This window comes from Mastigoproctus giganteus, chromosome 6 (assembly GCF_048544385.1).
Source record: "Mastigoproctus giganteus isolate SK-2022 chromosome 6, ASM4854438v1, whole genome shotgun sequence".
Lineage (NCBI taxonomy): Eukaryota > Metazoa > Arthropoda > Arachnida > Uropygi > Thelyphonidae > Mastigoproctus > Mastigoproctus giganteus.
Genome location: NC_143580.1, coordinates 199698383 through 199713334, shown reverse-complemented (window position 1 = coordinate 199713334; position 14952 = coordinate 199698383). Strand labels below are relative to the sequence as shown.

General features: G+C 35.6%; 1 protein-coding gene across 3 annotated transcripts in view; it reads right to left on the bottom strand.

Annotated features, from left to right (window-relative positions):
* kst (spectrin beta chain, non-erythrocytic 5 kst) overlaps window positions 1–14952 on the bottom strand; it is a 593342-nt gene that overhangs the window by 373517 nt on the left and 204873 nt on the right. For all 3 annotated transcript variants that reach the window (XM_090376665.1, XM_090376667.1, XM_090376666.1), the window contains exons 16-17: window positions 10977–11072; window positions 5561–5677 (exon numbers count right to left, since the gene is read on the bottom strand). In XM_090376665.1, the coding sequence (XP_090232791.1) occupies window positions 5561–5677; window positions 10977–11072 (213 nt within the window). The remainder of the gene's footprint in view (window positions 1–5560; window positions 5678–10976; window positions 11073–14952) is intronic.

Below are 14952 nucleotides of genomic sequence, written 5' to 3'. Positions count from 1 at the left end.
TCTCCATTAGCTGTGATATTATGTGAAGGTGATTCATAGTTGAGAATACTGTTTTAAAGCCAGCTTGCTCTTTCGGTTGATTCTCATCAAGTATTCTTCTAATCTGTTAGTAATGACCCTTGTGAATGACTTGTAGATGTGGGACAACAAGCTAATTGGTCTATAATTTCCGACTTCTGATTTATCTCCTTTCTTATGCAGCAAAATTATGATTGCATTATTTCACTCCTTAGGTGCCATGCCCAGGGCCTAACTTGAAGATAAGAGGGCCCTAGGCAAAAGTATTTTTGGGGGCCCTGTAAAAATGTTTATTATGGAATGACATTTAATGTTTTTGGATTAATAATAATAATAATGATAAATGGATAGGTTTTGGTGCCGTTTTGTGACGTCATGGCACCAATGGCACGTTCAAAGCCAAACATATGGGTCACATGTGATCGTCATATATAATTTTGGGGTCACAGGTAGGAAAAGGTTGGGACCCCTGGGCTAAAGTCTAATAACGCCACTGGTGTACAAGCATTCACACACAAGTAGCAATAAATTGGTTTGTCTAGAGCACTTGTCTAGACTCCAGCAGACTCACCAATGGCTAAAGCCAAATTGTGCAGAATATGAGGCATTTTGTTAGTTAGTTAGTTAGTTAGTTATTTGATTTTTAGGAGCATTAGCAACTAAGGCCATATTGCTCTGGGATATGCGGTGGTCATTCCCTGACCTTTCCGCATCCTTCGTATTTAGTGGTGACGGGCTCGAACCCCGGTCTAATCAAGAAGCGTGTGCTACGCACTGCTGCTCCTTCCCACCTGGCTACGGAGGCGCGAGGCATTTTGTGCAGCCGTACTCGCCAAGGAAGAACAGTTGACGTCTACTTATCTGTAGTTTTAAGGTTCTCATAGCGGCAGAGGATACTATGGTAGAATTTTGTGTTTTTTGAATTGTAAATAAAAAATTTTATTTTGTGATTCGAGGGGACTATGCCCCATGGTTTTATGGGCCCTAGGCAATTGCCTTGTTTGCCTAGGGGTAAGATAGGCCCTGGTCACACCTTTCCTAATGTATTTTGTGAAGAGTTTTACAAGTTCATGTGTCATGTCTCTTCCTCCTAATTTTAACAACCCTATAGTAATTTCATCTTCTCCTTAGGCTTTCTGATTCTTCATTTTCTTCAATGCATGTTCTATCTCATCAGGAAAGATATTGGGTATGTCATTATGTGTTGCTGATTTGCGATCCATCTTCCCCACTGCTGACATCATTCCCTTGCTCCTTATATAATACTTTATATTAGTCTTCTGCTATTTGAATTATACCTTCTCTGCTATTTACTAGTACACCATCACTATTCTTCAGATTCAGTATCTACTGCTCATGACTGCTGATTTAAGTCCTTGGTTTTCCCTTAATGCTTGTTCCACTTTTCTTGTGTTAAATCATCTTATGTCCTCTCTCTCTCTCTCTCTCTCTCTCTCTCTCTCTCTCTCTCTCTCTCTCTCTCTCTCTCTCTAATGGCTTTGCATAACTCAGTATACTCATTTTTGTCCTTGTCAGTGTTTATCTTTTCATTTGTCATCTTCATTTCATCATAACAAGTGTTTCTTGACTTTCTTCTTTGGATTTTTTTTTTACCTATAGGTGTCTTGGGATTTATCACTTTCAGAAAGTCACTGCATTCCTCTCGATTTAGATTTAATTGGCGCATTAGCAACTAAGGCTATAATGCACATTCCTGTTGATATCTTGGTCCTGAAAGGTCTGCAGAAGCTCAAACTTGTTCTTAAGTTCCAATACATATTGCTTTTTCTTCTCTTCTGTTAACTCAGACCTTCATATTATTTACACATACTATTACACCACAGTAAATATGTTTATTTTACACCATGACATTACAACTCAGATATAAGATCTGAACTGGAAGCTTCTCATTGATTATGACATTATAACAGGAGAAAAAGAACTGTTTGTAACTGGTTCTGTCTAATCTGCATATGACCAGGGAACTGGGAAAAGTGTTTAAAATTTAAATATTATACTGTAAAATAAATGTATTTATTGTGACTTAATAGTGTATACAACTTAAAATTCTAAAACTCTCAAGCCTTTTTGGTAACTATGAATTCAAGTTGTGAAGAAACAGCTCAAGTCTAACGAAAATGAATGAATAAGTGAAAAAATAAGGAATAAGTGCAAAAAAAATGTATGCATGTTAGACTATGCTGAAAAGAAGAACGGCTACACAATGAACTGGATTCCTTCCACACTCCACCCCCGAAGTTATGTTAATACCAGTTATGTTGATAGGTATAACTGCCAAATATCGGACTCTGAATCCCCATTTGTTGTATTGAAATGTACAAGAAACTGCTCTAAAGTTTCAATATTGGTGTGCCATAACACACAAGAAAATTGTAGGGTCTTTTCTTCTTTACGGAACCAACAGCAGCCAGCATTGCTTACCTCACATGTTTTAGTTGTATGTAATTCACAACTACAAGAATTACAGCCAAGGACAGATTCCCACATAAGGCGCACAGCATAAGTTGGGATCTCACCACTAATTTTTAGATGAAGTGCTTTCTGCAAGACAAATTAGGAAAGGAGATCCACTTTGTTCACTTAGCGTAATGTCCACAGATTTCTTATTTTGAAATATGAGGGGAAGTGGGTGTTTCATCAGTTCAGTTTTTGGATAAGCTGGCATAAGCTATGAAACAAGCAACCTACAAATATGTGGTGACTCAGCCAAACTTTCATTTTTCACAGAAACTGCTAATAGGCCAAATTAGGACAATCTTGACTGCAATTCATTTATGGTGCAAACTATGCATCATAAATGAATGCACTGCACTTGACAGCAAAGTTAATGACATTCTTTGGTATTAGCACTAACACAAAACAACAGCTAACTGGTGAACTTTGGCCTGTTAAAGCAATTTTAACAGGCAGTTGATAACTTGATAACTATACATTATGGCAGTTGTTGTTATTTGGTTTTTAGGAGCATTAGCAACTAAGGCCATATTGCTCCGGATATGCGGTGGTCATTCCCTGACCTTTCCGCATCCTCCGTATTCAGTGGTGACGGGCTCGAACCCCAGTCTAATCGAGAAGCGTGTGCTATGCACTGCTGCTCCTTCCCACCTGGCTACGGAGGCACCACATTATGGCAGAGATTTCAAGCCACTGATATGTGCAGTGTGCACTCCTGTCAATACAAAGCAATGTTTCACTGCCTTGGAATGTTACTAACATCAGTAGTTCACTATTAAGGATGTAGATCTGCTGGAATGGGTGCAGAGAAGGGCAACCAGATTCGTGAAGGGAACAAAAGGGTGTCTTACCTAGAAAAGCTCAGTTCTGCAAATTGCAGCATGTCGAGACCAGGCACCAGCAGGGAGATCTAATTGAGGTGTTTAAAGCTCTGACTGGACTGAATAAGCTGAATGTTAATGATATTCTTCCACTTGCTGAGGCTACACAAGTTGTGAAGAAACAGCTCAAGAGAGGGCATGAATTCAAGTTGAGGAAGGATAGTTGCAGGATAGATGTGCAGAAGTTTGCCTTCAGCCAGCAGTTGGTTGATTGTTGGAAAATGCTTCAACCTGTTGTTGTGGAAGTGGATGGGTTGAATAAATTCAAGGGAGAACTAGACAAATTCTTGGAGGGTATGAAAAGGTGAACTGGGAATTTTTTTTTTTTTTTTTTTTTTGGCTGATGCTGTATAAGCTCGCTTTCTTGCATAATTTGCCATTGCTACTACCGTTTTTTTTTTTTTTTTTTGTGAACTACAACATGCACACAATAACTGCTAATGTGAACTATGAATAACCAAATTCTGATATACATATCTGTGTCCTGGTCATATGAAGGTATTTTTTCAATGGCCTGAATAAGTAACCTCCACTGTACAGTTGACAACCAATCTTCTCTAACTGCATTCCAGACTCTCTTTTTAAACTCCTGCCATCGTACGGTTTACCCACCAGCACCACTTGCTGGCATCACACCCCTTGACTCAACATCGATTGACTCATTTATATAACGAAAGTACAGCTTACTTTTTACCTAGAATTTTTTTTCTTTCAGTTATTCATATTCATATTTATCACATAAAATACAAAACTTTCTATCAACAGCCGACAAAGTGAATTAACATAAATTTAAAATAAATTTATTAAAATAAATAAATAATATCTACATAAAATACTAAAATGGATATAAAATATAAAATATCATCGAACTATATATAACACTCATATTTTGTTATATTTCATTTTTCATTATCATAACAATATAAATATTTTGTTAATTAAGTAAATTAAATTAATTTATTGAGACAGAACCATTACAATGAGCCCTAAGAAGTCTGGCATATGGACTGATTTTCAAAAAGAGGAAGATTCAGTAGAATTTCAAAAATGTTATGCAATTTTTAAATGCAGAGAAGGGTCAAAGTCAGCACCTGCAAATCACCTGAAATCTAAACATAATATTAATGTGAAAAAGACCGAAAACGAAGCAGTTACTAACAAGGAGGTAAAATATTCTGGCCTCAAATACGTTGAATTCATTAAAAGGGAAAGCCTAGACGAATTGCTGGCCAAAATGCTGCTTATGACAGTTTTCTATCCGAGCTATGACACATTATAGCTCAATCCAAGAATATATTACTAAACAAGAATATACAATACCAGAAAGTGAAACAACTGTTAGGACTTTAATTGTTGCATTTTTTAAAGAAAAACAAGTGGAGCTTTTAAGCTCCATTTGTTTCGGTTTTATAATTCGGTTTAAACTTAATTATTAGCATTAATTAAAAAAGATAAATGGATTTCAATTACAGTTAACAAGTGGGTCAATACAAATCTCAAAAGATTTATGAATGTAACCTTACACAATAATCAACAGAACTATAAACTTGATTTAATTACAGTTAAAGGGTCATTTGATGCTTTTAGAATTAAAACATTGGTAAAAGAAAAATCAGATGAATTTGGCCTTAACTTAGAAGGTAGTACTGTACCATCCACTAATGATGGTGCAAAAGTCATGCAAAAATATGGAAGACTGTTAAATATATAAAATTAGCTTTGCTACAACCACACAATTCATTTGAGAAAGAAGTAAACTTAGCTCCTGTTAATAATGAAGCACAATTAAATTATAATGCTAGAAACAGTGAGAATGAATTGAATGATCACAATGTTGACAATGAATACTTTTTCAACCATTTAATCAGTTATTTAACAACATACTAACCAGTTTTTAAAAATTTCCAGTTTTTTTGGATGCCCTAATTTGGAGAGGTCTAGATTTGAATCCTATCAGAGACAGAGGAATTCTTAAAGACCTCTTTAATCAGAACTGTAGTCAACTGACTTCAGGTAGAGAAAATAGTTTTCTCTACCTTCATGAGTTATTCCATTTTTTTGGCCATGAGCATTCGCTCATACAAACATAATATGCTGATGCACTGTAAAACCAATAAACCAAACAAAAAAAAAAAGTCTAATTTTTAAAAATTCAAAATAATTACAAAAATAGAAACAATACTTACACTTAAATTTGCAATTCCTGATGTTACCATCTTTTTAGCTTGGTCATTTAAGCGTTGAATATCTGAGCCATAAGAATTTATTTCAGTCTCTTGACAAAAATGTCGTTGCAGAAGTGCCTACAAATACATTAAATTTTATTAACATAACGCATTAAGAAACTTTACTAATACAGCTCATGCTGCTGCAATGCACAGCATATGTTCTAAAAAACAGCACATAGTAGAAACAATCACTATAGTATGCATATTTCCATATAACAGTCAGGGATTCAGGGATAGGTTCCATAAAAGCTTTAAACTGCCATTACTTACTCCATTTGCAAACTTATTTTTATCAATGCATATTATATCATGATTGTTAAATAACATTAAAATTCAAAGGTCATTAAATAAAAAATTTTGAAATAATATATGTAAACAATATTGTTTTATTTTTGATGGCTAAATTTTCCATCAGAAAAAGGGGAGATTTTTTTTAAAAAATGAATCTAAGGATGAATGTAAGGAAGAAGGAAGATTAATGTAAAGCTTCTTTTGATATCTGGATCCGTGTTAGAAACCATTTTCGCTAAAACTTTAAAATTAATTTCAATATTTAATGTCTTCCATTTTTTTTAAAATGCTTTTTTTTGTCTGCACTTATTATTACAGTACAGGCAGTAAAAATGTGTATATATATTGCAACTGTATATAAATTTTTTCACACAAAATATATAACAAATCAAAATATACAACGCACTCATGTACACCCATAAACTAAAATGATACTATGAGAAAGAGTGCAACATAGCAGTGTGTGGGTTTGTGTGCATAACTTTGAATTTTCATGTATGTCACAACAGACAAGGTGTCAAATAAATGTACATAAATTCAAATGCACTTTGTGAGATGGCTCATTATAGCAGGATGCAGCATGTATTGAAATGATTGTTCATATATTCCACAAAAGTAAATGCAAATAAAACTAAGTATATTGAGTCCATCAAAGAATATTCTTTAAGTTTCAAAAATTAGTGATAACTTTGCTGTTTATCACCAAAACTTTTTTGGATGAAAAATAACCAAGTCACTCATTTTTTGAAACTTAAAGAATGCTATATGAGAAACTTCCAGTTTTCTTTCCATTTAGCTTTTGGGCGAAGGTAAAGAAAGCCTGCACGAGGACGATAAAAAACGTTGGATAACTTACATGGAAAATTAGTTTCCCGATACAGCACTCTAGCGCTGCTCACTTGGTAAACAGACAGTAGGTGTTATTGGTCTGGAGCAAAGTCGAGAACAATATATTGATTGACAGGTAGCCATGGCAAATGATGTGCTGATTGGTGCGCGAACACAACACAGCACACGATAACATAGGTTTAGTATCACTTTAGCAGCACTAATGGTAACTTGTCCTAATCGCACATGCCTTAATCTTTTTTTTCACCATTACAGTATTTCGTAATGGTTAAAAAAGGTCAGGTTACCTCGACTTGAATCCCATGGGAGCTTGAATCCCTCCCAAAGTGGAGGGGGTAACCAAACCTTTTTTCTTTAGAATCAGTCATATTTAGAAATACATTCATAAAAAAAATAAATTTTTTTATGACTATATTTTTATTTTCTTGTTCAATAATATGCCCTAATGGTGAAAAAAGGTCAGTTTTCCTCCACTTGAATCTCATGGGAGCTTGAACCCCTCCCGAAATGAAGGGGGTAACCTAACCTTTTTTTCTTTAGAATCATGGGTGGACTAGCACATAAATTGTTTATTAACAAAATATTAATTTTTTATTGTTTGTTGTTCGTTATTTTGGTTTTTAGGAACATCAGCAACTAAGGCCATATTGCTCCGCGAATATGCAGTGGTCATTCCCTGACCTTTCCACATCCTTCGTATTTGGTGGTCACGGGCTCGAACCCCGGTCTAATCAAGAAGCGTGTTCTACGCATTGCTGCTCCTTCCCACCTGGCTATGGAGGCGCCTAATTTTTTATTACCGTACTTTTATTTTTAAAGACACCTCATGTGGATACATGCGTATCATAACGTCAATTAGCACCTTAAAGGATTCATCGTTACTGTTACCTGTTCATCATTCATTACAAAACTATTATGCACCATTCTTTACTGATAAATACACATCATCATGCCAACCAATGACTACACAGTAGCTTGTCATCTGTCGCGCCCACCACCAATCATTTCATCGTTTGCCACACCTACCTGTCATCTTCTCCAGACCGATAACACCTACCATCTGTTTACCGAGTGAGCAGCGCTAGAGTGCCATATTGGGAAACAAATTTTCCACATAAGTTATCTGACGTTTCTCATCATTCTCATGCAGGCTTTCTTTACCTTAGCCATCTTTTGATGTAATATAATAAACTGAATTAAAAGTTAAAAGTTAAGAAACTTTGTCCATCTTTAATATAACTTAGTATACTTCTTTCTACTTATTTAATCTTAAAATAACCTAAACCAGCAATCGACAAGAAACTTTTAACAGCCTTATTTTTCATCAAAGTAAAAGTATTTTCATACAATAAAAAGGATTCAAACTTGTATTTTCAAGACATAAGAGTAACAGCCCATTTATTCCAGATTTGTGCAATAGCAGTTTCAGCAATGCGATTAGCAAGTGTGTGGTTTATACAATCAACCACATAATATATAATTCTTGTGTGTTGCTAAACATGAGATAAAGAGGCACAAATAATGATGATTCCTGTAGATTCCTGTTATATGATACAGTTTGAATAACAGTAGTTGTCATTCGTGATTAGAATACATCCATCACTGGATCCCAACTGGAAATGTAATTCATCAACATAATACCATTCCTGTCCCAAAGTCTCTCTCTACCCAATGCAGCAAAACTTCTCACATTAAACTACTAATCATACTCCCAATACACAGGGATGGAGTCACAATGATGGAAATCTGATGGACTGTGGCAAATCTCTTTGCTGTCATTATCAGCTGATCCTCCCATTCTGATGCCACCAGAGCCCTGGCAATGTCTGAGTATCTTTCTGTATGCACTGTTGCCAACAGTGTCCAACTGTTTGGGCACCACAACCCACAGGAAAGGCAATTTGCCATGTTCACCAAACCAGCTTCTGACAACCAAATGATCAGACTCCTTTCAAACTCCATCAGCTGTACATAATGTCACTTTTCACATGTGAAAGGTACTGCATATTCTTAGACAATCATTTTCGCAGTTTTATTTGCCTGCTAACATTTATACAGTATATGTTTTTAGGGTACCTTCAAATTCCTATGTTGGGGATAACAGACACATTATTGATCTTAATGACTGTTTCCCATTCCCAATCAATTCCTGTTTCCCATTGCTGACCAGAAAACTTTCTCTATAACAATTTCATGCAGGTCTGCAGTTATACAGCCTCCTAGTTATACAAAAAGGTCTACGTTTCATCTACCAAAAACTAGAGTTTTTTTTTTTCTCTCCCATGTACATGCAAACAAATTAAAAATAAAAGCAATTTATAGGAACAATCTAAGACAGTTCTGGGTTTGAATCCCATTGAAAACTGGAAGAATTCTGAAGCCTCTATAACTAGAGCTGTTAAATGATCTCAGAGAGAGGTTACCTCAATTTTATAGGTTTTACAGCCTACAAAACATGTGAACCACTCACTCATCAACACATCATGTGTTAATGACTGGTTCATCACACAAAATGCACACAGCCCATCTCCTACTATCATAAAGCAATAAATGCCACACTATGACCATTTACAGTGATTTCACCAAGAAGCACTAACCAACTGACCCAGTGTGACATGAAACATTGATGTCTCATTAATTTTGTTGGACTTTATCTGATGAATGTAGTAGTAGTAGTAGTAGTAATGGCAGTAGCAGTATTGATGTAAGAAAGCAAGCTTTTATAGCATTAACAAAAAAAAAAAAAAAAAAAAACCTATGCAGTAAACCCATCCTTAACCCTCCAAGAATTTGTCTAGTTCTTCCTTGAATTTATTCAACCCATCCACTTCCACAACAACAGATGGAAGCCTATTCTAACAATCAATCACCTGCTGACTGAAAGTAAACTTCTGCACATCTATCCTAGAACCAACCTTCCTCAACTTGAATTAATGCCGCTCATGTGTGTAGTCTTAGCAAGTGAAACAATGCCATTAATATTCAGCTTATCAATCCATTCAAAGCTTTAAACACCGCAATTAGATCTCCCTACAGGAGCCTGGTCTGGTTCTGCAATTTGCAGAACTGAAGCCTTTCTCGGCAAGAGCACCCTTTTGTTCTCTTCACCAATCTGGTTGCCCTTCTCTGCATCCATTCCAGTAGATCTACATCCTTCCTAAAATGAGACAAGACCTGTATACAGTACTTAAGATGCAGCTTAACCGTGGTCTTATACAAAGGGATAATCACCTTGTTATCCCTTCTAGAAAAGTTTCTGAGTTTCTGTATATCATTAATAAAACCCCATGAGCTGTCCTGGAAGCTAGCATGTCTGCACTGCTCAGAGAATTTCATGTCTGACTGCAGAATTACCTCAAGGTCTTTTCATTCTCCATTATCCTGAGTGTAGTACCACACAGTTACTCTGGGGTTACTGCTACTCATATGTAGTACCTTGCATTTGTCAGTGTTAAACTTCTCAGCCCATCAACCCAATTTTCCTAGCTCTTTTTGCATGTTGCAGTAGCTCACCCTGATTACTGTCATAATCACCCTGCCAACCTTTGTATCATCTGCAAAATTAGATGTTATGCCTGATATACCTTCATCAATATCATTGATAAATATTGAAAACAACGATGGGCTGAGCACTGAATCCTAGGGAACTCCACTAATAACATTAGTCCACAAAGAGTAGTGCCCATTTATAATCACTCTGTCTTCTTCCACTGAACCATCAATTTATCCATAGCAATAACTTTTTCTTAAGTAAACCAACCATGAGAATTGTTTTTTTTTTTTTCTTTTCTACTTAATTTATTATTGCTAGTCCTTCCTCCCCCTTCCTGCAAGCACACTGAAGAATAGAAATATTTATTTCCTCCAATGTACATCTTATTTTACCATACCAGTTTACAAAGGTCTGCTGTTATTTTTTTTACTTTTACTCTTAGGTCAGACCCAAATCTACACATCTACACCAAATTTCTAATTTGATATATATTTGAAGATGACAATGTAAATTTTATCAATTCTATAAATTAAAATTTCATACATTTTGTATATTTGCAACTCCTAATGCCCCTTTTTTCAAATATTTTGATTAACAGCTTAGACCTTCTATACAGTAATAGCAACAATCTTTATATTTAAATTATCATTATTTGTAATCTTTTATTTTTTAAACTACATATTAAAAGACATTCAACTACTTTAATTACTGTACAATACATCATTACACATGACTCCTTACTTGAGCACTTGGTTCATCCTTTCCATAATCAGTACTTGACATGAGTTGCCTTTTTTCTCTCATCCACGACTCTGTTTCATTAGCATCAGCATAATACTGAAAATATTAATATACTACACTATTAATTTGTAATAATAAAAAATCTAAATTAATAAAACTACCAGGAAAATAATCAGCAAAAATTACATTAATGATTGTAATTTTTATTCAATAAAATCCACTAATTACTAATGAGGTTAAATACAGCATATAATTTTGAAGAATTATGGAACTGCTACTCTTTTTTAAAGAGATAGCAGTGAGAAATATATGCTTTCCCCTCCTCTCTCTACTAAAGCATTGCAGTGAGTTGAAAGACAGGGAAAAAAAAAAGTAATTACTGATATACAGTAATACCCCGAAGTTACGCGATAGGTGGGTCCGACGAAAATCGCGTAAGTCGGGGTACAACTTTGCATATAAATACATATAAATTTTGCTTAATTGGGACCAAGGACTAACAAAAACACTAGTTTAGAAGAAAAATATTAATAAAATTGCAGTTCTTTATACATATTAATACAAAATATGTATTAAAAAAACAAATGACTTACGTAAAAAAGTTATTTCGATGTCGATGGCTTCATAAAATCTAACAAATTCGTCTGACGACACAGCGCCTTTTTTTTTCACGCAGAATTTCGTCGTAGCAAGCTAATAATTTTTTTATTCCTTGCTTTGTAGCTATAACGCGTTCTTCGTTGGAGTCTGTTTTCTAAAATTTTTAAGCCCTTTACAATTGAGCCCTTTTCAATTTTCAACCTGTCAAGTTTGCAATTGTCATGTGCTTTTCGCCGTTGCTTCATTTAGGCCTGTAGCACGTGCAATATCACATGGTCTTTCATTTCCTCAAAGCGTTTCACAATTTCATATTTTTTCTCTATCGACAGAGGCGGACTGGCCATAAGCCTTGCCGGGGAAACCCCGGTGGGCCGGTGTGATTTTGGCCATAAACCATAGTATGAGGCCACTATAAATTTTCCCGGGTAAGAATTTTTGATCCAGTCCGCCTCTGTTTATCGATAATTGCTTTTCTTTTTCTCTCTGAATCTGCAGTGTCTTCATCAGGACGTTTCCTTTTCACACCTTTTAGTATTTTACTCATTTTTAGGGAATAAAGCACAATTACAAAACGAGGAGGCACGCTTGATACGCATAAACAAAGCTGCGCGCATGTAGCAACTGAATAAACAACACCATAAAGGCAGAGATACACTATTAACACCTCACATTTCTAGGGGTTACTACAATAAAACAATAAAAATCCAGTTGCGTTTCTGCTAGTGAAATCTGTTATAAACTGGTAGTAAACTCGATCTAATTGCATTTGCGATTATACCGATAGCTGGAATTGTGTTGGTTTTTACGTTATTATGGTGAAATGTGTTTCCCCTTCACTGATATAAAAAACATAAAAGCAGCAAAGTTGAATTTTGTTCATCTTTCGCTCTCATTCTCCGCCGTCGCACCGTATATCGATAACATATGAAAAACGACCTTGAAGATAGTGGGCGGCAGCGTTGCCAAACGAAAAAATCAAGAACCGCGTAACTCCGAGTTCGCGTAAGTCGGGGTATTACTGTACTCTGAAAAAGTTAATTTGGGAATTATGAACTTAGGGAAACAGTTCTGCTCCATATGAAACTAAATTCATTTAGTACTTTATTAAGAGAAAAAACTAATGATGTATGCTGAAACATTTAGCCTTTATGACAGCCTCTAGTCTCTGTGGAACACTGTCCACCAATTTTCTATAAATATCCTGCGACATTTTTTTCATTCGGTCTTCAAAGCAGCAACCAGTTCAGTTTTCTATTGGACTGAGGCCAGGGCTCTAGGCTAGCCAGTCCAACTTCAACACTCATGTCCTCGAACCAGTCCATCACAATGCAAGCAGTATGACATGGAGAGTTGTCCTGCTGATACAGGTACAGGCCTTCTGCAACATGCTGCCACCAGTTTGGTAATGCATTATCATCCAAGAAGATCTAGCTAGACCTCAGCATTCATGGTTTTGTCCAAAACAACCAATGATCCCAGGCCAAACTATTCCCACACCATCATGCTTCCTCCACCAAACTTCTCTGCTGGGATGATACAGTCCAGCAGATAGCTTTCTCCAGGCATCTGCTACAACCATGAATGTCAGACTAGTAGGCCACATACTGTGACTCATCACTCCAAATCACAAAAAAAAAAAAAAAAAAGTGTTAGGAATAACATTATTTTTTGGAAGTGTATCCAACTGTTAGGAATTTGCTATTCCTAACAGTTGTTCCTTGAGAACAATACCATTCAAGCATCATATTTGAATATTTGATGCATATTTAAGTATGAAAAATTTTGAACAAAAAGTTTGATTACTTTCTGTATCATAAGCTGCTATAAAAGGCGTGGCAATAAAGTTATAGGACTAATGCTGTTGTAGTCATGTTCAATGAGTTTCAAAATAAATGGAATTAGTATGTTTTAATTCAAACTTCTTCCAACAGATGGTAATACAGAGATTGTCCAGTAGGCTGACAGGTTGTAAGTAACAAACAGTTTTGTTATTAGTGTTAACGTTCTGTGTCATGATTTTGCAATGGAGCAACAAACAAATCAAATTTTGCTTTAAACTGGAAAAATCTGCAACAGAAACATATGAAAACCTGTTTATAGTGAAGAAACACTTAAGCCATACCAGTGTGTTTGAATGGTATAAGCAATTCAGAGATGGACATGAGGATGTTCATGATGACCAAGAAGTGGGCATCCATCAACCTTTTGTAATGAAAACATCTTGTGACCCTCAAAATGATAGCTGATGAGTTGGATATGAATAGGGGGTCAAATTCAAATTCAAATGTCAAATTCTGAATGAAGATTTAGGGAAAAGTAAGGTCTGTGCGAAATTTGTACCACACAGCTTCACAGATGAGCAGAAGCAAAAGAGTATCATCATGTGAAGACTTCATCCAGACCTGTCAAGACAAGTCTGGATGAAGTTGAGACAAGTCTCAACTGTTAATCATTATGCTGATATAACTGTATAATGTAGCACGTCACTGCTCAACTGTACTCGTGTCACTGCAACTTGTTGCTTCACTTCACTTCACTTGTTGCGTACAATTGAGTTTTCTTGGGTGCATGTATTGTACTTGTTGCATCACTGAATGCAACAAGTATGTATGCACCCAAGAAAGGATGTTTTTAATGTCAAGTAGAACGCATGTGCATCGGGTTTCGTGATGATTTTATATAACGATTTCTAGGTAATTAACACTTTTTTCCAAATAACACCGCTAAAGACATTTTTTTAAAGTCAATAATAATAATAACTGCAATTAGAAACTTTTTGCTTTTGCAGTTTTTAAGAAATTATTGCCCAGAAGGAAGGAAGGAGTGTGTGAGAGAGAGAGAGAGAGAGAGAGAGAGAGAGAGAGAGAGAGAGAGAGAGAGTGTAAAAGACACTTTATAAGAAGACTGTGCATGCTCTGGCACACAGAAATAGCTCAGGTTTCAGTTTTCATAACCAGGATGTTGTCTCACTGTAATTTTGAGAAGATAATAAATGTAACTGACAAAGGTGTGACTGTCATAAAGAAGTCAGTAACTTCATGACAGTCTCAAACTCCTCCCAAATAACAAAATCTCCCATTACTTCTGAGTTGCAGAAAATATCATGCCTCAGAAATCATAATGTTGGGGTTGCATGGGGTTGTCATTAAATAATGAGAAAAAGGCCTGTTTCCTATGTTATCTGTGTTGTATGAAACCATGATTCGAATGTACATTAAATGGATAAATTAAAGAAGAATTTGGAAAATAAATGGGAACACATGTGAATGAAATTCACAATGACAATTTTGATATCTCAACTGTTGCATGGCATTAATGAGAAAAATCATAATGCTGGCTTGGTATAAGCTGTGATAATGTGTTATGCACCCAGTTA